Source organism: Nansenia antarctica (assembly GCF_963989245.1).
Source record: "Nansenia antarctica genome assembly, chromosome: 7".
Lineage (NCBI taxonomy): Eukaryota > Metazoa > Chordata > Actinopteri > Argentiniformes > Microstomatidae > Nansenia > Nansenia antarctica.
The window spans coordinates 51,698,168-51,720,997 of record NC_137677.1 but is presented as its reverse complement, the minus strand read 5'-3'; the positions used below and the strand labels follow the sequence as shown (position 1 = coordinate 51,720,997).

General features: G+C 46.2%; 2 protein-coding genes across 2 annotated transcripts; one reads left to right on the top strand and one right to left on the bottom strand.

Annotated features, from left to right (window-relative positions):
- Positions 1-2,969: 2,969 nt before the first annotated feature.
- On the bottom strand, positions 2,970-6,979 carry tmem182a (transmembrane protein 182a; the record flags this gene model as incomplete). Its single annotated transcript, XM_080536489.1, has 5 exons — positions 2,970-3,193; positions 3,432-3,569; positions 3,865-3,963; positions 5,172-5,298; positions 6,821-6,979. 5 exons carry the CDS (start codon positions 6,977-6,979, stop codon positions 2,970-2,972), a joined length of 747 nt encoding a protein of 248 aa, XP_080392615.1.
- Positions 6,980-10,297: 3,318 nt separating this feature from the next.
- Positions 10,298-17,470, top strand: mfsd9 (major facilitator superfamily domain containing 9; the record flags this gene model as incomplete). Its single annotated transcript, XM_080536887.1, has 6 exons — positions 10,298-10,384; positions 11,863-11,950; positions 13,021-13,064; positions 14,469-14,598; positions 16,072-16,281; positions 16,509-17,470. The coding sequence occupies exons 1-6, from the start codon at positions 10,301-10,303 to the stop codon at positions 17,468-17,470; spliced, it is 1,518 nt and encodes a 505-aa protein (XP_080393013.1). The 5' UTR covers positions 10,298-10,300.
- Positions 17,471-22,830: the final 5,360 nt, after the last annotated feature.

Below are 22,830 nucleotides of genomic sequence, written 5' to 3'. Positions count from 1 at the left end.
CTACTGAGTTCAGGTATTTGTTTAGGAATCTCTCTACGGAAATGATACTCCATCTCCCGCGCTCGCTATCAACACACAATTATCATGGGCAATCATGCAGAACAGCGCTGAATTCAGCTGGGACACCCCCGCTCTGATGACATTACTGTCTGCAAGGACAGGAGGGGAGGTTCTGGAGGTGAAGGCCTAGAACCAGCAGCAGAGAACATACCGGAGCAGACACACCAGTGGGGTTCTGTGGAGGTAGAACACACGGAATGGCATGAGGAATGGTATGAAACACGTGCTTTACCATTCCTCATTCATACATAACAATGAGCCCGTCCTCCGATTTCTAACATTTCATTATTTATTTCTTACCTAGTTAGCACCTGATTGTCTCTCGCTCTCTCTGTCTCTCTGTCTCTCTGTCTCTCTGTCTCTGTCTCTCTCTGTCTCTCTGTCTCTCTGTCTCTCTGACTCTCTGTCTCTCTGACTCTGTCTCTGTCTCTCTCTGTCTCTGTCTCTGTCTTTTCTTGTAGATAGTAATAGTTATTTGTCTGTATTATCTTGTAGAAAGTACTAGCTTTTTTGTCTGTCTTACATGTAACGATGAATTGAGAATCAAGGACCCCAATTGAAATAAGCCAGTGGCTTTCTTGGGTTTTTATCCTGTTAGTTGACCTTGTATGTAATATGTACTTTCATGTACCTACTTCTGCAAATCTTCTAATAAAGTTTTCAATCAATCAATCAATCTCTGTCTCTCTGACTCTCTGTCTCTCTGTCTCTCTGTCTCTCTGTCTCTGTCTCTCTCTGTCTCTCTGTCTCTCTGACTCTGTCTCTCTGTCTCTATGTCTCTCTGACTCTGTCTCTCTGTCGTGCATACTCCCCTCACCCCCCTCTCCCTTATCCCTTCTTTCTTTCTTATTGTTTTCTCTCTCTCTCTCTCTCTCTGTCTGCCATGTGAACATAGTTCAGGTTTGTCTCTTTCGTAGTGTCAACCTCAGCAGCCCGAACCTGAACCGCATAGAGGAGTGAGGCAGGACGAAGGTAGGATATCTTCACTGCTCACCTCAAACTGCAAAGACACGACAACGCTGAATAATTACAGTGATGGCAGGCCACTCTATCTATTCCAGGTAATCACACTGCCCTGTATACTAAGGCAAACTTTAGGATGCACTTTGATATATGGTAAGGGTATTATGATGCACAAAGGCAGGGTGCGGGTGAAGACTGAGATCCTGATCAAATCCTCCATTCATGAGTGAAATTACCATCCTGCAGTCAGTCAAGGTGTGAACACCTTCATCTGGGACATCCGACTCTAGCTCTGTAGAGGTGACGAAATGCATAAAGACACAGAGATGGAGAAACCGCTGGTAAGACAGATGAGACAATACTGCCCTCTAGTGGTTGTCGTATGAATAGAATTTTGCCATACAGAAGAATTAGGAGGCTCTAAAAATAGACGTGAGGGTTTTCTGGGTGAGGCCCTCTCTATGTTTGACGTTATGTGTGTAATTGGATCTAACTCCGAGCCTGAAATAGTAGACGAGACAGACCAGCAGGTGAGGTCTCACACATAGATCTCTGTCTTTCACACACACACACACACACACACACACACACACACACACACACACACACACACACACACACGCACACACACAAACACACATGCATGCACACATGCACACACACACACAGACACATGTTCGCATACGTACACCCACAACCACACACCCACACACACACACACACACACACACAAACCTATGTCTCATGTGTTACATCCAAAATGTCCCTTTACTTTCCTTTCGAGTCCCAATGTTCCTTATTTTCCTTCTGTCCTTCAATAGCAACACAACACACTGGCAGCAACAAAGTAGCAGCAACACTTGGGTTTGGGATAGAATGTTTGAAATCTACATTCACAAAATGTATTTTATTTCTGTTTAAAACTGCATATAGTGTACAATGTAAACTGCAAATACTGTACGATACAGTATTTATTATTTACAATGGCTCTTTCACTCCAACATATTTATTTTGCAAGCATTAAGAAATCTGACTGGTATGAGGATGAAAATAGAAGATAAGAGCTGTTCCAGGTAGACTGGATGTACTTGTATATCAAAATCGTATAAAAATTGAGTCAATACATTCTATATTGTTAGTCAATCTTTACTAGTATTTGAGCATCAGACCATGTGGTATATTTGCATAGCTATTGTATTAGCCCACTGACAAAAGGACAACTGGAGTCTGAACACCAGGCTACATCTTCACTACTGTTACAAGAGGAACTTGTAAGATACTAAGAACAAGCAAATCATTGTATCGAAAAAAACAAAATCCATAAATTAAAAGTATATAAAGTGAATTTTTCACCGTTCCTACAGTATGCACACCTAAAATCAATTAGCCTACTTCATGCAAATGACAATAGTAAAGCAGCCTTCTAAACAAATGATTTGAACAACCTTGAAATATGATGAGAAAGAATGTAACAAAGATAATAAGCTGTGCTCTTCCTGATCTTATACACTTTTCACTTCCTGCTTGATGCTTATGGCAACATGTGACCACACCATCAGCAATACCGTCAATCACCCGAGATTCAACCAATCACTCGTCCGGCAGATGTCAGGTGAATAGTATGTAGTGATTGGGAATGGAGGCGTTGTCTCAAATGGAACCCTGTTCTCCATGTAGCGCACCGCTATTGAGCACTTCCCTCTGTGCAGTAGCTTTGGTCAAAAGTAGTGTATTATATGGAGATAAGGGTGTCATTTGTGAATCCCATTGTGGTTGGAACTCCAAGATAGAAAGATGGAACAGACTACTCCAGCCAGTCAAACCAGTTGGCACAAAATTCAAAGCGGTTCCTTCCGTTACCTCCTGGAAGTAGAACTAGTGGCGTACCACAAGCCTCAGGCCCCTCCTCTTTATGCCGTTGCCGTAGGAACTGTCACAGCAAACACTCAGTGGTACTGCGTCTGCACGGATCGGCCAATCAGGAGGAAGAGTAGGCCGGCTAGGAGGCAGAAGAAGATTCCGACGGGGGCAAACATGAAGGATAGGCCGTAGCTGAGCGAGAGCTCGAACCCGGGACACAAGGAGCGGTGGTAGTCCACGTAGAGATCCACTACATCCAACACCTCCACCCACAGCACGCACATCACCACCGCACACAACAGAAACAGACCTGGAGACAGAGGGAGGGAGGGAGGGGAGGAAGACACACGAGGGAGATGAGAGAGGGAGATATAGAGAAAGAGAAGGGGGCGGGGGGGGGGGGGGGGGGGGGGGGGTCAATTGCCGTCCTATTGGATACCAGTCGAACAGACTTGGTGTTGTTGGTATTCATGATTGGTTTGTGGGCTCTTCACCTATAACCCGTTCAATCAACATGACTTATTCCATGGAATATACCGGAAACTCACCAGATGCCAGGAAGAGTCCGCCCCCAGCCTTGTACAGACGGTGACTGGCGAACGGAGCAGCGCAGATGATGATGAACCCGGCCAGCACCACGGCAGCCACGCCGATCAGCATGAACACACTCCAGAAGCCTCTGTAGACTAGACAGCAGGAACCATGAGCCACGGAACCACACGTTTCATACAGTAGGCCTACCTTATACACACACACATGTGCACGCACACACATGCACACACATGCACACACACACACACACATGGACGCACACACGCACGCGAACACGCACGCGAACACGCACACACACACACACACACTGGTATACACACACACACCTTATACAGACACACACACACACACACACACATGGACGCACACACGCACGCGAACACGCACACACACACACACACACAGTGGTACATACAAATAAAAACTTACTGATGGCGTTGTCATAGCTGGTGGAGTTGTGAGTCTGATGAGACACAGGAAATGGGAAGAGGTATGCGTGCATGCATACTTTGGAGTGCGGCTGATTGGCTAGGGAGAGAGCAAACAGATACATTATATACTATACTGTACATGACGTCATATTTCATGACAGAATTCACAAACAGGGCAACAACAACAAAAAGGTTGCGGCCTGAAATATCATTTCCTGTTGAGAAGCTGGTCGAAACCCTACAGCTTTATCAAACGGTCCACTCTGTTCTCGTCTAATTTGAGGCAAACATTCCACGACATGTCATTGAGGCTGCGGTGTGTGATCGTCACACGTGATCAGAAGTTCTGAGGGGGCATTCCCCCTCGTCGTTCTGTATGGTGGTGAATACATTTTTAAGCACAGAATCTCTCCATCACTTGCCTTACCCCTTTCCCTCTCCTTCTTTTTGCTTCCATACTCTCTCTCTCTTTCTGTCTATTCCTTTCTATCCCTCCTCTCCTCTGTCCTTCTCTTCCCTAGCCTGTGGAATTCAGCAGACCCTCGCTAGGTCATCCCCATCATTAACTTACGGGTGTTTGTGACAATGATCTGTCTTGCGAGTTTCCCCCTTCGGAAAACACAGCATCATATGACAGGGTTTCTGAACAGCATCACATGATTCGATGTTTCCATAAGAGTTTCATGCTGTATCAAATCATTAAAGAACGTCCCCCATCCAGTTATACGACAGTACGCAATCAACTTAACAAGTAACATGTGACTCCCTGTCCACCGACAGTGATGTTCTGATTATGCATCATTTATGTTTCTATTTCAGAGTGCTGGCTGTATTATTTACTAATTGTATAAACCCTGGGCTATATAGCACCCAAAGACACTTAAATAAAAACAGAACTTTATTTAGAATCGAGCGCATCTTTTCCTTATTTATTTTTTTACAAACTGTGTCCTAACATCCAAATTGTACTCTTCCTTATGAGTAAGTATTCGTTAGTCATGTATACTTACAAGTGCTCTAGTGTGGATATTAGTACAGACAGCACTCGAGTTGAGGGGGGATGAGGGGGATGGCATCCCCCCTGAAATAAAAACAGTCAAAATCATCCCCCTACTAAAACTATTATCCCCCCTTACCATCCGTTATGTCATTTTATCAATGAACGTGGTATTACTGCTATTTCAACATTTAGTTTCGCGCATATTAAGTAAAATACTGTCCCCCATATGATAAAAATCCACCATCCCCCCTGATTTTCTTTTACAACTTGAGTACTGGATATTAGTACAGACAAATGTGACTTACTGAACCAGAACTTCCACAGGCTGTCATCCTCCACTCTCCCTCCAAACGAACACCTCCAGAAGAAGCCCTCGTGGGAGAAGGTGGTGGTGTCCATCATACCAGCCTCCATCATCACTATGTCTCCTCGCTGAAGAGGGGAAAGAATGTCAGTTACAACCTATTTCTATAGTTAACCTTTGACCTGGTGGTAACCAAGGGTGTTTACCGGTCCCTGGAAAAGCCTGTCAGCTCACGCTTGTCACACTAGCCGACTCATGTGGATATTGTCATGGTATTGTATCACAGCTGGGGACTGTAAGGTCAGGGGTCAAGCTGAGTGAGCACCTTTGACTTCCTGTGAGGTTGGTGAGGAGTAGAGGACAGCTGCTCTAATTCCCCCTTTCCCGAATCCAATCAATGATCTTCTCCCCCCACCAAACTTCTCTCTGCACCTTTCCACCTTCCATCATTTCTCCTTTTGTTTTCGATTTACTTATTTATTTTTCAAGCTTATTCAGGCTGTCTCCCTGCTCTCAGTCTCTCTTTAGTTACTTTCAAACTGTATACATCAAATGTAAGGCTTAGTTCCTGGGAGGCTGGTGGAGAGAGAAATTGGAGCATGGAATGGATGTGCACATATGTTTGATACAATTCCTCATTCCGTTCCATGCATTACAATGAGCCCGTCCTCGATTTCTACCTCCACCAGCCTGAAGGCAGGCTTAGGTTGATATTAAAGCGTGGCACAGCTTTGGTACATACAGTACCGTTGGTTTTATCGAGATCTCATGGAGAGATTCCTGTTTCATTACCCCCCGTAGAAAGTTGCATCTGCTATGGTGGGTGATATTTAACCTCATACCACATGGACTGATATTTCATACTGATATTTGTATTTTTATCACTGGGTCATCTGGCATGTCTCAATTAAAGTTTCACACCAACTGCATTGACCAGGGTCTGGTTTCACCAGTACACACCCCTAAGGCATCCATGTACCGTATACACAGTTCAGTTCTTACTCAAAGAGTCATCGAACCAAGCACCAATTATGGAAGCACCAAAATAGAACTTAAGAGAAATGAGCCCAAGTGGACGATGAATAAGAAATGTTTTTTTTTTTAAATACAAACTGCATAATAACAACTGCCACACACTGTTACCCCTTAAATCTAAATAGCAAACATTCTCCTTGATCTCTCCTTGACTATGGTCTCACCTCACTACAAGATCAACTGCTCTTACGATTATAAACAAGATTAGATTTCAGTACTCCATATGGCACTCTTCCCAACTCTTTTTTTAGCACTAAGAGACAGTGATGTCTCCTGCAGTGGTCATGACGACCAAATGACAAACCATTTACTGTAACTGTACAGAGATACAGGTGACACCTTAACAGGCCTATTTACAAAGATGTGATATGGTAATAAAAAATATGGTCGTTACTCAGCACAATCAGTCATTATACATGTACTCTATACACTATAGAGTATTCATGTAAGTAATAGTGCTTTAATATTGACTAAAAGGAATTCATGTGTTACAATAATTCAACCTTGTCATTGCGACAGGAAGTCAACAACAGGCAAATAGCAGACTGTGATAAAACACATCAGATAAGATCATTCCATCATTCCATCATCCTCGCAGAGTGACACATCGCTTACTTCCAAGGGGACGCCTCCGGGTGCGACCGATCCGTTAGTCGCAGGGTCACATGTCTCCGAGGCCAGGAGCCAGTAATCCGTCCCGAAGGAGAGCAGCACGAAGGTGGCCGCCAGCGCTCCGAAGAGCCCCGCGAAAAACAGAGCCACGCTCAGCTTCATGGCGCAGGACCGACTGACCACTCACTCACCGTATGGAGACGCTCTGCCTGCTGCGTGTGTGTGTGTGTGTGTGTGTGTGTGTGTGACTGTGTGTGTGTGTGTGTGTGTGTGTCTGTGTGTGTGTGTCTGTGTGTGTGTGTGTGTGTGTGTGTGTGTGTGTGTGTGTGTGTGTGTGTGTGTGTGTGTGTGTGCCGTGTTTGTCTGTGTCCGTGTTTTGGGAGAATCTCACATACGTCAGGGTCTGAGTGTGTACTCTCTCGCGGTGTGTAATCCAAGCAGCGGTAACACTTTGTTCTGTTTTTATCCAACAGTCCGATGGTTCTAATCCTGCATCCTGGATCGTAGCTCCTGGCTTCTCTCCTGTCTGTCCGTCTGTGTGTAGTTGAGGACAGGACTGAGCAGGACACGGTACTCTGGGACCTCACAGCAATGTGCAGCCCTCCCCCCTGTGCTATTTTGGGGGGGCTGATTGAAGGTGCCTGCTGCCCCTCTCTCCCCTCACTATCAGAGGAGTGGGCTGGTGGGGGGTGGGGGGGTTGGGGTAGAGTTAAGGGGACTAGCACAGAAATATCCAGTGGCAACTGGACATCCATCATGCCAAGCATCATGCAAGGGAAAACCAGGGAGGGAGGGGGTAAGACTGAGAGGACAGCAAGGCGGTCCTGCAAGCCCCATACACACACACACACACACACACACACACACACACACACATATACATACACACACACACACACACACACATACACACACACACAAACACATCTGCCACCTCCTTTGGCGAGATCGAGAGAAGTGGGTGGGGGGGCAGGAAATAGGGTGTGTCATTAGGCATCACTTCCATGGGACACTCAGTTGTCATCGGACTCCATAACAACACAGACGCAGATGAACTGAAGCCAACCTCACTGTTCACTGACCTGAGATACAGTATGTCTCATACCACGGTCAAGGCCTTCCAGAGCCCATTTGGTTACTCAAACAGCAAACCTTCGGTTCATTGGCTACGGACACTTCTCTGTCCAAAATAAACATATAAACATGTGCACTCTTATCTTATATAGGGGTAATGAAAACATTCCTCTAAACATTTAGCAAAATATGTCGTAAGACACTGTTTAGAGAAAAACATGGGTGCGACTATATATACAGTATATATATAATAAATATATGAAGTGAAATATTATAGTGACCATTCTGTGATCTATTTCTCAGTGGAGCTGAGGTGAACTGTTGGCTCATTAGCGTCTGAGGGGGATATTTAGCACGGATCCCATAGAGAAACACGGGCTAATTAGCACTCTGGTGTGACTGGGACCACAGGAAGCCTAATCTGGGCCAAGGTGTGGCTCTGCTCTGCCTATGTGTTCCCTTCTATGACCTCCACTTTGAAATCAGACATAACTGATGCTGTTTTTCCTAAACGATCTTTTCTCCCCATGACGTCAAAGAGTATTCTCTGGATTGGCTGGAGTCAGTGCCAGAAGTATTGGCTACTGGAGTTCCCTGTAGTCCAGCACTGGAGTGGAATGTTGGGGATTTTGTCTGTTTGTGTCAGAGTGCAGGTACAGCACATACTTTGTATGCACTACACAATATTTCTCAGTGTGTGTGTGCGTGTGTGTGTACATGCGTGCGCGTGTGTGTGTGTATGTGTATGTATGTGTGTGTGTGTGTGTGTGTGTGTGTGTGTGTGTGTGTGTAATCTACCAGTGTCTCAGCTGCTATATCAACAATGTATCCAGGACAACCCAATCCTTTCCACACCTCAGCTAATCCCACTTGGAGTGATGGGAAAACAAAATTCCAGAACAGAGCAGTCCATAAACAGAAGCTGACCGATCCGTCCCACGGGGAGTGTGTGTGTGTGTGTGTGTGTGTGTGTGTGTGTGTGTGTGTGTGTGTGTGTGTGTGTGTGAGTGTGTGTGTGTGTGTGTGTGTGTGTGTGTCTGTGTGTGTCTGCGTGTGTGTGTGTGTGTGTGTGTGTGTGTGTGTGTTGGGGGGGGGTATCATGTTTTGCATTCCCTCTGACATCTGGGATGGGGGGGTTGCATATGACAGATAATGCCAGGCTTTTATGAGGCGGCGTCAGACCACATTCATGACACGTAGAGCAGAGAAGCTCCTTTAGCAACAGACTACTACAACCACGCTGCACTAAGGAGCGCTATAGGACTGTACAACTAGGGGTGATCAGAGCTGGTGGATGTTAAATCATATTGGACTGTTGTTACTGTATATAACGTTTCAGATGTCTGTTTTATTCTATTATTCTAATGTCATTTTATTTTGTTGTTGTTGTTGTTTGGTTGTCTGTGAAGTAAGCTACAGTATCTATCATCTATCTATCTAAGGTGATCCCTGCAAAGCTCTTGGGTCCAAAAGAGTGAAAGGTGTGTGGGGCGGGGGGGGGGGGAGAGAATACCGCTATGTTTCTGTCATGAGGCGTCAGATATTACCGTAGTGTTGTGTGTACACAAGAAAGTCATGTGTAAATGAACTGTATAATGCTGTATTTATCCACGGGGTATTATTACTTTTATTTGTTTTAGTTTTAGTTCTTACGCATCCGTCAGAGACTCCAAGTTCGTTTATCAATCAAACACTCAAACCTGAATGTACTCAAACCTGAAGTTCCAGTCAGGTCCAGCAGGTGGAGCAACTACAAAACAATAGTCTACCAATGCAGAGAGAAGATGATAGTATCACAGAGCTTTCCCTGCTGCGGGACATTAGGGTACGTTCCAGTATGAAGTAGGATGTGCTGTTATGTATAGTCTATGAACCCTTGTAGGCATATTGCTTTACAACGGAGTCGAAAATGCTTCCGAAAATGGCCTAACATTATCCAGATAATTATTTTATGACAATAGAAAAACGTCGGTGTGACAAAAACAATAACCTTTGCTAGCTTTCACAATTCAGAATTGATCAGAATTGTAATGGTTGGCCTGGTTGAGACTTCTTCTAAGTGCTGTATTCGAATCGAGGAGCGCAACACGCTGATGTCAGGACGATACCACCTGGTAAAGCGCGTGGTTCACTCAACGGGACTTCCCCTCAATTTTGCTACTTAAACATTTATCAGATGCCTTTAGTGGGTCATTTTCAACAAAAAAGTCTCTCTTTGACCGTATATAACAGGATTGGTATAACCTTTAGCGATCACTTGAAGAGGGTTGAAGTTGAATCGAGTGCAAACCCCCCTGATGTGGGTGCGCCCATCCCTTGGACCGCGGGTGTGTTTCTGGTTGTGGCTGATCGGCACCGATCCGGACAGACAGACAGACGGTGCTTCCGGCGAGCTGTCATTGCGGGAGAATGAATAACGCGAAATGTAGCATATTTCAGAAACCAAGGGGACGAACGCGGATTATACAATGTATCTATGTTGTGGGATTCATGGTAAGTATTATAACATTAGCGATCCTTGACCATGTAGCTTGATTTGATATGAACACGTTATAATAGCCTAATGTTCTAGTGTTTTTATTTTATTTTAAATAACTTTCTGTAGAAGAACGATCACAAGCTGCTGACACGTTTTCAACGTTTTTGCGAATGCACAATGCTTGTTGTGATTTGGTTTATTGATCTAGCTTCTGTTCACACAACTGTACTGTACAGGGGGCTCCGTTCCGCCCCCCTAGATTGGCTCGCTGCAAGATGATACATGGAATAGGGGTGATGTCGGGGTGCGAGTGATTTTTAGATGAACTCTGTCTGGTTTTAAGTCGTTGATTGCTGATCGTACTAGGCCTGTTTCTAATACACGGATTGAAAAATTCGAGTGTGCAATAATAGACAATCTGTGATTTGCTCCTCCAGAGAGAGGGCTGTCAGCAGTCAGGGTATTGTAACAACAATATAACAGCAACTGAATATTTCGTGAGATCGTTTATTGAATGTCAGAGATCGTTTATTGAATGTCAGAGATCGTTTTGGTAACGTTGAATCGAAGCTCCTGTGGTTATATTATGCTAATGATGCTGTTATTATTATGCTAATGGTCTCATAACCTGAGAGTTTATCCTTGTGTAGTGAGTTTTTCCCAGTTAGGCAGTGAGGTTAGGAAAAAGTCATTGCCCTGTCCATGCCAGGGCAACACAAGAAAAGAGGACAAAAGTATAAAGTGCAGTCACAGCCTCTGGCCTTCTCAGCAACACTCTCAAAGCCAACTCCCTTGTGAAAGCTCTGATTCTGAGCAGCAGCCACACACACCACACACACACACACCACACACACACACACACACACACACACACACACACACACACACACACACACACACACACCACACACACCACACACACCACACACACCACACACACACCACACGCACACCACACACACACACACACACACACACACACACACTACACACACAACAGACACACACATACACACACACACACACACACACACACACACACACACACACACACACACACTATACACACACCTCATGTTTGTGCCCTGCTTTAATTAAACTGTTAGTTTAATGGGTAGGGCGGTCATACTGCAGAAGCTGTGTGACTTCAATCAAGTCTCTGGCAAGAGTCATTCTGGAGGCCATTTGAAACAGCTGATAAACAGGCTGACCTGAGTGTTTATCTCTCCCTGCACTAAACCCGTCTCCCCACTTCTCCCCTACGCCACACACTGTCTCCTCTGGCCCTAGACTGTCCTGTTACACTCTCCTGTAGGCTAGGTTATCACCCTGGGTCAGTCAGTTGCTGATTAAAAGGTGACCATTGATGGGTTATTTATCAGTCCAGGGAGTGTACACTTGCTGCAGTAATAACCTGTTGGTTCTCTCTCTCTCTCTTTCTCTGTCTCTCTCTCTCCTCTCTCTCTCTCCTCTCTCTCTCTCTCCCTTGCAGGATCTGTTTGGGGTGAGCATGATCATCCCTCTGCTGAGCCATCATGTGAAGGCGCTGGGGGCCAGTCCCTCTGTGGCGGGCCTAGTAGGTGGGTCGCTACAACAACACGGTCATTTAGCAGACGCTTCTGGTGTTGGAAGAGTGGAGTTTAACCTAGCCTATGAGATGGCAAGATAGAGACAGAAATGACCATATTTACCAACTAAGAAAAGCACAGAAAACCTCCGGTTTGATACAGTTCATCTTTCATCTTGACTAATACATTGAAATTAGGCTGTGCAGGGACTCTCCCTTCTTTAATACAACTAATCTAGAACGTCCTGTACCTCGAAAACAGGGTTAGGATTGGCCATCTGTGTGACGTTAGGAATCTACCAGACTGTAACATTGTGGTTGTCAAATCAGCAGCTCAGGAGATCCTTGACCAATGTCATATGTCTGTGGGCTCTGATTGGGTTGGGTATTGGCTGACGGATCACCACTGATTAGCTCTCTTGTAGGGGTGTAACGGTACACATATTCGTACCGAAATGTTTCAGTACGGGTCCTTCAGTTCAGTCCGCGTGTGTACCCAACGAATGCAGCCTTGTTTTATCCATTGCACTTTTTTGTGTGTTGAAATAATGTCAGCCAGTACGCATGCGCACACACGCCACAGAAAGATTGTTAATAATTTAGCAGTCGCTATGGTGAACGCAGATAAACTAGAGCAGAGTGAAGTGCAAACCCAGCTATGGCATTTAAGCAGCCTCTCGCTAACAATTCAGACCGGGCCAAAGCCATAACAAACGCCATAGGTGTTTTTATAGCAGCGGACCATACTCTGTTGTGGAGAACACAGGTTTTAGACACATGTTGAAAGTGATCGAGCCTCGTTGCGTAGTTCCCTCTCGTCCGCATTTCAGCCAGCAAATCATACCAGCCCTTTATAAACAAACACAAACTACAGTTGTCAGCGACTTATCCAAGGCACCTGCGATCACTCTCACAACCTATGGGTTGAGTTCTATCTATCTATCTATCTATCTATCTATCTATCTATCCTGCTGTACCAAAAACCGAACCGAAACCCGAACCGAACCGAAAGTTTTTGTGTACCGTTACACCCCTACTATCCTGTGAACTAATATGAACCCATGGTTCTGATGCATGTTTCAGGCTCCACGTATGGCATCTTACAGCTCTTCTCCAGCACGATAGTTGTAAGTATTGACTTTGATTCCACTTTAATTGATTCCAATCAGTCTCTCTCTTGTTTGTATGATGACACGTCTGAGTGACAGGAGAACATGTTAAAGACAAAATGGCCAGTTGTCACGATAAACCCTGAATGGTAGAGGGAATCATTTCTGGTATTTGTAAGGTTGAGTCGTTGAGGAAACACACACACACACACACACACACACACATTCCATAGATGCTCTACCCTACACACACACACAAACACACACACACACACACATTTCATCCATTCCATAGAGCTCTCCTGACTGCGTGTTAATTGGTCTCCTCAACGCTGTCAGCATCTGAAGGTCTGATGACGCATCAGAACCGGAGTGATGTTCTGCCACGTCCTAACCATTAACACGTAATTAATATCAACAAATTCCTACCAAGTTACTGTACGTTGAGACCACGCCATCTGAAGAAAGACATTCTCAGAGCTCTCTAAGGCCCTTCCCATCCTCCCATGGTCTCCTGAAATTGGTTTAAATCTCAGGGGTCATGCAACAAATTAAAGAGAGAAGGAGTTGTTTGTGGTGGCGGGCTCCCAGGCAGGGAGAGAGGGAACAGCCAGGTCTCTGTGGTGATCCCCACAGACAACAGCCAGAACACAGCAAATTCAATTGGCCCTGATTTCATTATATTATCATCCTGTGTGTGTGGGGGGTGGGGGGGTGGGGGGAGGGGGGGGTGCACGTGTGAGAGTGCCCAGCCTACGTACGCACGTACGTGCATGTGTGTGAGTGTGCAAATGTGTTTTTATAATATACTATAATATAGTTGAGGCTGACATACTGTACACAAAACACTACTCACAATAGAACGACGGTTGCACTCAAAGCCAACAAAGACACTAGGTGAAACACTGCCCGGGAGTTCAGAAGAGTTTAAACCACACAGGCCCAACTGACACCCACTCCTCTATGACGTCATCAACCCACATCTTACGACCGTCCCGACAGCCAATCAGCTGAGCCGGTGGGCGGGTCTATGTTCTATGTTCATCCATGTGGTAGGACCTCAGAGGGAACAGGCTCTCATTTGACATGGTTCCTGTTATCGTCAGAGTCCGAGAATCGTCTCAGTACTGTACAGTGACCTGTTGTCCCCTTGTGTCCCCCCCTCCTTCACCTTCACTGATCTGAAAAGAGCGGGACAGGTAAAATCAGTATGGAAGAGGTGTACCTGGAGCTGTATACACTGGGAGGATGATGGAAAGGAAGACGCTAATGTGTGAATGGCACCCCCCCCCCCCCCTCTCTTTCTCTCTCTCTCTCTCTCTCTCCGGCGATGTGATGTTGTGAGGTAGAGACAAGTGACACTGTACCGCCCCCCCCTATATGTCACTTCCTGTGTGTGATGTAAGTGTTTGTGATTGGCAGGGCAGCTGGAGTGATGTGGTGGGGAGGCGGTACTCTCTGCTGACCTGTCTGCTGCTGAGCGCCCTGGGTTACGGCCTGCTGGGGATGTCCAGCAGCATCACCCTGTTTGTCCTCGCCCGGATACCTGTGGGTGAGTCACACGGGACGGGACGGGGGGGAGGGGGGGGAGGGAGGGAGAGGGGGAGAGTTTCCCGTTTAACCTGTTAAAGATCCTGTATAGTTAGACTAGAATGCCTATCCAAGGTATACCCAAAGTAAGTAGTTCCGTGGCAGATGATGCATGTTTGACGCGGAATTTGAAATCCAGTCCAGCAATCCGCGGGAGGTTTTTGATGGAAAAAAAGTAGCTTGGCCTAAATATTTCACTGGATTGGATCGTCTCAGACCTTTGGCAACGTAAACAACGGCAACTATGAGGCTTCTCTATGAGATCAAATTTGTCAACGTAGTTTGTTTGTTGGTGGTCCGACAGCGACGTCGATTGTGTCTGCTGTTGTGATTGTATCTTGAGATGGATTATTTGGCTCGAAGCGCAAGAATCATAGCTTCGAGGTGATGTAACGCATGACTACCTACGTAAACATAGGAAGCGTGTACAGGGCAAGATCATTTGCATGAGCGCAATAGTGCTAGGGCCCGCCGGCGGGCCAACAGATCCTTAACAGGCTACGTTTAAAGTTGATTTAGTTTTAAAGGGCATTCTCAAAGAGGGCACACTATACATCTACAGCACCATAAAAACAAAACAATCATGTTTTTGTGACAATAATATCGGCATGGGGAATTGCATGGTCTCTGTTATGGGGCTGGGATGGGAGGGTAGGAGCAATGTGCAGCGCTTATCAAGAGTTTTACTGCCAAAGTGCATGGCATGGTGGCTCTTTCTCTTTGACCTACAAGCTGGTTAGAAATGCAAACCTAAAACCTAGTTCTAAAAGTCTGAATCATCTGTGTGGTGATTAAAACAAATGGTGCTATACAGACCTGAAAATGGGACCTGCCACATTTGCATTTGACATGTTATCTCCAAAGTGACTTACAACAAAGGCTTCTTTTTTTTTCTTTACTGATTTATTGTCATGCAATCAACTTGTCAGTCCAGTATTTATGCTCTAGGCACAGGGTCAGCCATATTTGGCGCCCCCTGGAGCAATTCGGGGTTACTTTTGTCTGAGTAAGTGAACCATCTAACCGCCAGTCATCGCCAGGGGCCCATAGTGAACATAGAGCTCGCAGGTCTTCTGACGCTGGTTTTCTCTGTGTACCACATGTACAAAAGAAGAGATTTGGTGAGGCTGCATTCTCATTTTATGCACCCAAATTGTGGAATGCACTGCCAGTTCACATTAGGGATGCAACCTCAGCAAATATGTTCAAGTCAAGACTAAAAACCCATCTTTTTAATATTGCCTTTAAATGAAAAAAATATTAAATCATGATTATATAATGATTGGAGCACTTTGAGCTGCAACGTTTGCAGGAAAAGCGCTATACAAATAAAGAGTTGTTATTATTATTATTATTATTATTATTATTATTATAGTAACCCTGTCACTCCTCATAGTACAGCGTGTGTCTGTGTGCTTTATGGTGTCTCCCACAGGCTTGTTCAAGCACTCCCTGTCCATCTGCAGAGCCCTGCTGTCTGACCTGGTCTCTGAGTCAGAGCGCCCCCTGGTGATGGGGCACTTTAATGCAGCCTCCAGCGTGGGCTTCATACTGGGACCTGTGGTGGGGGGCTACCTCACTGAACATGAGGGGGGCTTCTACACCTCCTCCTTCACCTGCGCTGCCATATTCCTGATCAACTCAGGTGAGAGAGAAAGAGAGAGAGAGAGAGGGAGGGGGGGAGAGGGGAGGAGAAAGAGAGGGAGGGGGGGAAAGGGGAGGAGAGAGAGGGGCGGGGGGAGGGGGAGGGAGAGAGGGGGGAGAGAGAGAGAGAGAGAGAGAGGGAGAGAGAGAGAGAGAGAGGGGGGAGAGAGAGAGAGGGAATATTGAATGAATACTTCCTCCTCATCATCAGTGTGTGTTGTGTTCCAGGCCTGGTGTGGATGCTGCCCTGGAGCGAGACGCTGACCTATCTCACCGACGCTAACGCTAACACCAACAGCAGCGCCGCCGCTAGCCGAGGCTGCCACGACAACCACGACAACCACCACCACGCCAAGGCCTCGGCGGCGGCACAGCACAACTGTTCCCACGGAAACAGTCACGTCAAGCAGGCGTCAGCGGGGCCGGCGGAGGGGGGGTCCCCCCCACCACCACCGGCGAAGGACCAGAGGGGGGGAGGGGGTCGCGGCGGCGGCAGAGGTTGGGGGGAGGTGTCGTCGTCCCTCCTCCAGCCCGCCTGGAGACAACTGTCCTCGGTGGGCCGCAAGATCCGCGCCGTGGCCTCCTCAGACATGTGGGACCTGTTCCTGGTGCGTCTGCTCATGGCGGTGGCCATCATGCTGTACTACAGCAACTTCTCCCTGGCCATGGAGGAGCGCTTCTCCGTCAGGCCCAAGGCCACGGGCTACCTGATCAGCTACAGCAGCACCCTGGGAGCCCTGGCAGGTTGCCTGGTGGGCCCCGTGACCAAGCTGTACGGCAACAACATGCCCCCGCTGCTCCTGCACTCCACCGTGCTCACCTGCTTCCTCATCTTCCTCTACGCGGCGGCTCCCAACGTCTGGCAGGTGGTGCTCAGCTCCACCTTCTTCGCCATCTCCACCACCATCGGACGCACCTGCATCACGGATTTGGAGCTGCAGCGGGGCGGGGGCGGGGCGGCAGGGGGGGGGCTGGCCAGCGGGACCCTGATCGGGGCGGGGCAGTCGGTGACGGCGGTGGGGCGCGTGGCGGCCCCGCTGCTCTCGGGCCTGGCCCAGGAGTTCAGCCCGTGCGGGCCGGCCAGCCTGGGGGTGGGGCTGGCGCTGGCGGCCGTGGGGCTGCTGCTGGTCCGGATCCCCAAGTGGGACGGGAGGGGCGGGGGCAGGAGGGGGAAGGAGGCCAAACTGTGAGACGACCGGATGAGGATGGGATGAGTTAACGAGAGGGGGAGAGGGAGAGAGAGAGAGAGCACAAATACAAAAGCACCGCTGACAGGAAGGAGAGGAGCTCCTGAGAGGGTTTAGCGCTGTCTGGAGCACTGTCAGAGATTGTTTATGGGTGTTTTGGAGTTTGTCGGGGTGTCGTTTTTGTTGTCTGTGTCTTAGCTGTTTGGTGGAGCTGTGTCTCCGCTGTTCTGTTGGTCTGGTCTCAGTCGGAGCGATGGCCCTAATAGCACTGGAAGAAAACAAACTGGACTGGGCACCTAGCATGGGCCTAAACAGAGAGAGGGGGATGCGAAAAGTCCTATATGCCACAAGGTAACCATGTACGCCCAGGCCTGCTAGGCCTCTGTAAAAGGAGTGAAGGTGTGTGTATCAGGGCGAGGCTGGCGGAGGTAGAAATGGGAGGACAGGCTGGTGGTAATGCGTGACCATTCCTCATTCCATTCCGTGCTTTACAATGAGCCCGGCCTCCGGTTTCTACCGCCACCAGCCTCCCCTGGGGCCTCATTTATAAACGTTGCGCGCCACAAGAAAACTTTCGGGGGGTTTTATGAAAAACAAACTTGCCGGGAGAATGTGTGGTCCTCCATGCACACTCTGACTCATGCGTACGCACATAACCTGGCAAATAAACCTCTCACTATTATATTATATATGATATGACATGATTTTGGATAATAAATACAAACAGAGATATCTATTTTTGCAAAACAACCTCTCAAATATGTTGTACAGTTTAATCGGGAATCATATTTAATTGGATCTGTAATTATTAAACAATACTTGAAAATGTATTCTCATAAATAACATGGTGAACATTAGGACAAACTGATGCCGTTTTCGATGCCTCAGTTGGACAGGTACGAGTGCAATGTCGTATTGTTATCACGTGTTCGTTGCGCAGAACTGTTACGCAGAATTTCACTGGGTGAAATTACTTTTTTAGACTTTCTGTCGGGATTTGCCGTCGTTGTCGTCATGCAGTCAGGATGGATGAATATTAATTGGGCGTTTCCCTGACCATTTTATAAGCAACTATGGGTGTTAAAAGGGTGGGACAAGACGCTCATTCATGCACGCAAAATTTAGAGTTGATTCTGATTTATAAAGGGAAACCGGCATGGGACGTGCATATGCACTGTGTTATAAATCTGAATATCTTTGTGCAGAAACTTTCGGTCTTTCGTACGTACGCAACTTTTTCATGTCAATCCTCCGCAGTTCTATAAATGAGGCCCCTGGTGCGTACAGGCTGAAGCTAAATGACCTTATATGGTCATGTGCCATTGGCACATCCAGTTATGGTTCATGTGGGAATATTCACTTTATGTCTCTCATCAGAGACAATAACCAACATCTAAAAACACTAATTTCTAGTCTTCCACTCATTATCCTGTTCTTCGTATTTAACCACTACAAACAGATCATGAAAGCCTTGTTCTGATAATGCACTACGTTTCCCACAATGCTCCTTCTATTTCCACCAGGGAAGGTACATAGGTGGTCAGCCTATTCTCCTAAAAGGGGGAGAAACACAAAACTTGAGCAGCTTTCCTCTTCTCCCCTGTAACCACTTATTACTGTCAATGCACTCCTTAACAGGACCCCCCCCCCATCCCTGTGAGATGTGTGAGAGAACCATGTTACGTCTTTTGAAACTTTTTATTTATTTAAAGTATTTTAACACTCCTATATTGATATTATATACATTAATAAATTCATCGGGAGGTGGGCTTACATTTAGATTTTTTGTTCCTTGTTATTTTGAATTCAAGGGTTGATTTTATTCAAAATTGTTGGGGTTGTCCTTATTGACCCATATACAACTGAGTGTAATGAAGATGAAACTATTGTACTGATTCATGTTAAGAAGATTAGATCCTCTAATTTGGTGACAATGAAATAAAAGTCTATTTGTTAATTGTTGGTCATATGTAATTCTTTAACTATCCCGCTAACTGCTACTAACCACCAGGTTTTCATTCTGTCTCTTGTTAAGATGGGTCTCTGAAGTCTCAAGTTTGCTTGCAGGGTTCCCACACCTTCTGAAACATCAAATTCAAGCACTTTTCAAGGACTTTCAAGACTCAATTCCCCCAAATTCAAGGACCCAGCACGGCATAGTTTGAGACAGATCTTATCTAGATGAGAATGTATATAATAGGAACTATCCGCTCACAGACAACAATTAAAAAGAGAGGCTTGAATGTGTGAACACTAGATGGTCTCTTGCCTTCTCTACCACAGCACAGCAAAACATTATTGTGAAATGTCTAAAGTTACTGTGTTAAGTTAAGCAATGCGAGTTATCTACTATAATTATGTTAAAAAAAAAAATTGAGAGAGAGGGGAATTCAAGCACTTTCAATGACCCATGTCTATTTTCAAAAACCTTTTAAGACCTTGAGTTCTTATTTTTTTTAATTCACAAACTTTCAAGGACCCGTGGGAACCGTGTGCTTGAATGTTTTTAGAGTTACACAATCACTCCATATCTGTAGACAGCCTAGCTCAGGGGTGTCAAACTCAGTTTCATTCCGGGCCACATCAGCATTATGGTTGCCCTCAAAGGGCCGGTTATAACTGTAAGACTATGTAGCTAACTACTCTTTATAATATCACATAATTGCTTCTGCAATCGATTATTATTGATTTTAGTCATAATTTAATTAATAACTAGCTCTGAAAACAGAAGTCTAGGAAAAATAATGGCAAGCAGACATTCAACTATTGTACAATTTATTTAAAAAATAAGTTAACAAAAACACATGCTTGTGCGTCGATATATATGCATCTATGTAGACACCAAAATACTGTATGTGGGCACACACTCACATTTCTCTGTGTTATTAATATAACATAAATCCGATGAATTTATGAGATTAAGGCCCAATCCCGATTCCCTTTTCTACCCCTATGGCTCGTTTTCGAGTGTGACTCGATTTCAAGCCAAGGCCTTCGAACAGAGCCACAAGCCATAGGGGTTGAAATCTACCCCTATGAATTGGGACAGCCCTTCACGGCGGATACGTCATCAGCAGTGGTTTAAATAGACGCGGTACGGGTGCCGGAGAATTCTCACATCTCGCAATGCCTTCTTCAGCTGTGTTTATTTCTGTTGCGTGTGCTATAAGCATCTTATTTCGTTTATTATCAACACACCTGAGAAATCATGGAAGAGCAAGACGTCTTCGACGCGCCAGAATACTGATGGAACAGTTTTGGGTATGTACGATAGACTGCAAAAAAGTTTTTAACCAAGCAACACAACATGCTAGTATAGTGGTTACTCATGTAAATGTTGTCTCAACGAGTAACCGACCTTTTACTTTTTGTATTATGGATTTGTGTGATGATCTGTGTGCAGTACAATGCGTACATACACAACAAGCAGGAGATACTGGTGGCCTTCTACCACGGCGCAGTGGAGAGCATCCTCACCTACGGCATCTGCAACTGGTTCCACAGCTGCACAACAGCGGAGAGAAACGCGCTACAGAGAGTCGTGAGAACAGCACAGAAGATCACCGGCGCCCCCCTCCCCTCTCTGGAGGAGCTGTACAACACACGCTGTCTCAGGAGGGCCTCCAAGATCTCCAGGGACCCGACCCACCCTGGGCACGTACACTTTGTCAGGCTGCCCTCGAACAGGAGGTACAGGACCCCGGCCGCTAAGACAAACAGACTGAAGGACTGCTTCTACCACAGGGCCGTCAAGGCCCTGAACACAGAAAAGGCCTAAGTTCTGGGCCCAGGACAGTCCGGACGGATTGTATGGCAGCTAGTGCTGAGGCACAAACATGTACATTTTCAAGCCTGCAAACTGTGACACTTTAAAATAACGTGAAAAAAAATACTTTTGTGCAATATGACAACCCTAGTTGACTATCTGTGCAGTATAGTACAGTGGATTGTGTACATAGCCTTTATTGATGTAAACCAGCTCCTTACCTTCTTGTGATTTTATGCTTTTATGCTTTTTCTAAAATGTGTTTTTTTATTCCCTTTCCTAACACCAGGGGAGCCACCCCTCCTAAATTTCGTTGTTTGGTACCTGTACTGTAGCAATGACAAATAAAGTCCATTCCATATGGCGTAATTACGTGGTAATTAATGCTATCGTGCTATTAACGTGTTTGTTCCATATGTGTTTGGTTTGGGGGGAAATTGCTTGGGGGATGGGGACATTGATTGGGGGATGGGGACATTGCTTGGGGGATGGGGAATGGGGAAATGTCCCGCAGTAAAATCCTTCCTATTCAGAATAAAGAATGTGAACGTATTTCCTTTTACAGACTGGTCATCCTATGAGATACTGCAAGCTGAGTCAGGACCTGCCCATCCTGTGTTTGTGGTTTAATGTAGAGGCCGAGCTGAGACAGGACTACCGCCTCAGCAGAAGAGCCATGCATGGTCTGCAGAGGCTCCTACAGAGGGAACAGGATCATGGCTGGGGAAATCAGATGGAAGTCCTCATTTATGTGTACTGGCTGGCTCATGGACTGTCCTATCGGGTTGTATGCAGTGTATTCAATGTGCCAAAAGCCACAGTCCACCACATAATCCACAGAGTTGCACAGCACATTCGGAACAACCTCAAGCGAGCCATCTCTCTCCCACCGGCAGGAGAGCTTCATGCTGTTGGGCAAGGATTTGCCCTGCTATCAGGAAGCCCTGCCTTCAACAACGTTGTGGGTGCAATAGATGGCTGCCATATCAGGATCAAACCCCCTCTACTACACCGAATTGACTATTTAAATTACAAAGGATTCTTTTCTATAAACATGCAGGCGATTTGTGATTCGAAGGGTAGATTCCTTGACATCTTTGTAGGCTACCCGGGGTCGGTTCATGACACACGCATAATGAAGAACAGTACCTTTTACAGGACCAGACAGTACCCTCCCAGGCTTCTGGGTGATGGTGGCTATCCCTGTTTGGACACACCAATCTGCCTCATCACACCATACAAGGAACCCGTTAATGGACAAATACAGGGGCGCTTCAATTATTATCATTCCAGAGGCTGCAGCATTGTAGAAAGGGCTTTTGGAATGATGAAGACCAGATGGAGATCTACCCTGTTCAAAGCCTTGGAGGTTAAACCCACATTTGCACCTGTGGTTGTTGCGTCCTGTGCCTTTTTGCACAATGTGTGTCTCGATAATGGGGACATGCTCGAGCTAGATCCAGATGCACAGGACATGTTTGACCCCCAACCTCCCGGTGAGCCCCTAGCAGGTAACGAGACCTCTGGGAATGCTACAAGGGACAGACTGGCTGCCTTGGTTTCGGGCCATGTGCAAGCACCATAGTACAATGCTGTT